Here is a 359-nt window from a genome sequence, read left to right on the forward strand (position 1 = left end):
TTTTTTTATCTCAAATATACACAGGATTTATCGTACAAAAGTCAGTCCTAGTTGCCGCGATTCTTCCCACGCCCTCGTTGAAAATTACCGCGTCCTCGACCACCGCCACCTCCGCGATGCTTGAATCCACCATCATGGCCTCCGTGATTGGGGCCACCACGTCCTCTACCACCAAAGCCTCTGCCCCCACGAGGGGAAAAGCCCCGACCGCCCCTCCAGTTTGAGCCACGATCTTTTTTGTCCTGGCCTTTAAACTGTTTTTTCGACGGAGTGAAGTTACTTTTTTCGCGCGGCTTTTCCAAGGGCATCTCCTCGTCGCTAGCATCCTCTATCCCCTCATCTTCGGAAGCAGCGCTCTC

The 359-nt window shown here is 52.9% G+C and overlaps 1 protein-coding gene across 1 annotated transcript; it reads right to left on the reverse strand.

Moving 5' to 3' along the window:
- Nucleotides 1-47: 47 nt before the first annotated feature.
- T265_12394 (hypothetical protein) lies at nucleotides 48-308 on the reverse strand (the record flags this gene model as incomplete). Its single annotated transcript, XM_009179964.1, has 1 exon — nucleotides 48-308. A coding segment is annotated over one exon (261 nt), but the record flags the coding sequence as incomplete, so codon positions are not given.
- Nucleotides 309-359: the final 51 nt, after the last annotated feature.

This window comes from Opisthorchis viverrini, assembly GCF_000715545.1.
Source record: "Opisthorchis viverrini unplaced genomic scaffold scaffold29223, whole genome shotgun sequence".
Lineage (NCBI taxonomy): Eukaryota > Metazoa > Platyhelminthes > Trematoda > Opisthorchiida > Opisthorchiidae > Opisthorchis > Opisthorchis viverrini.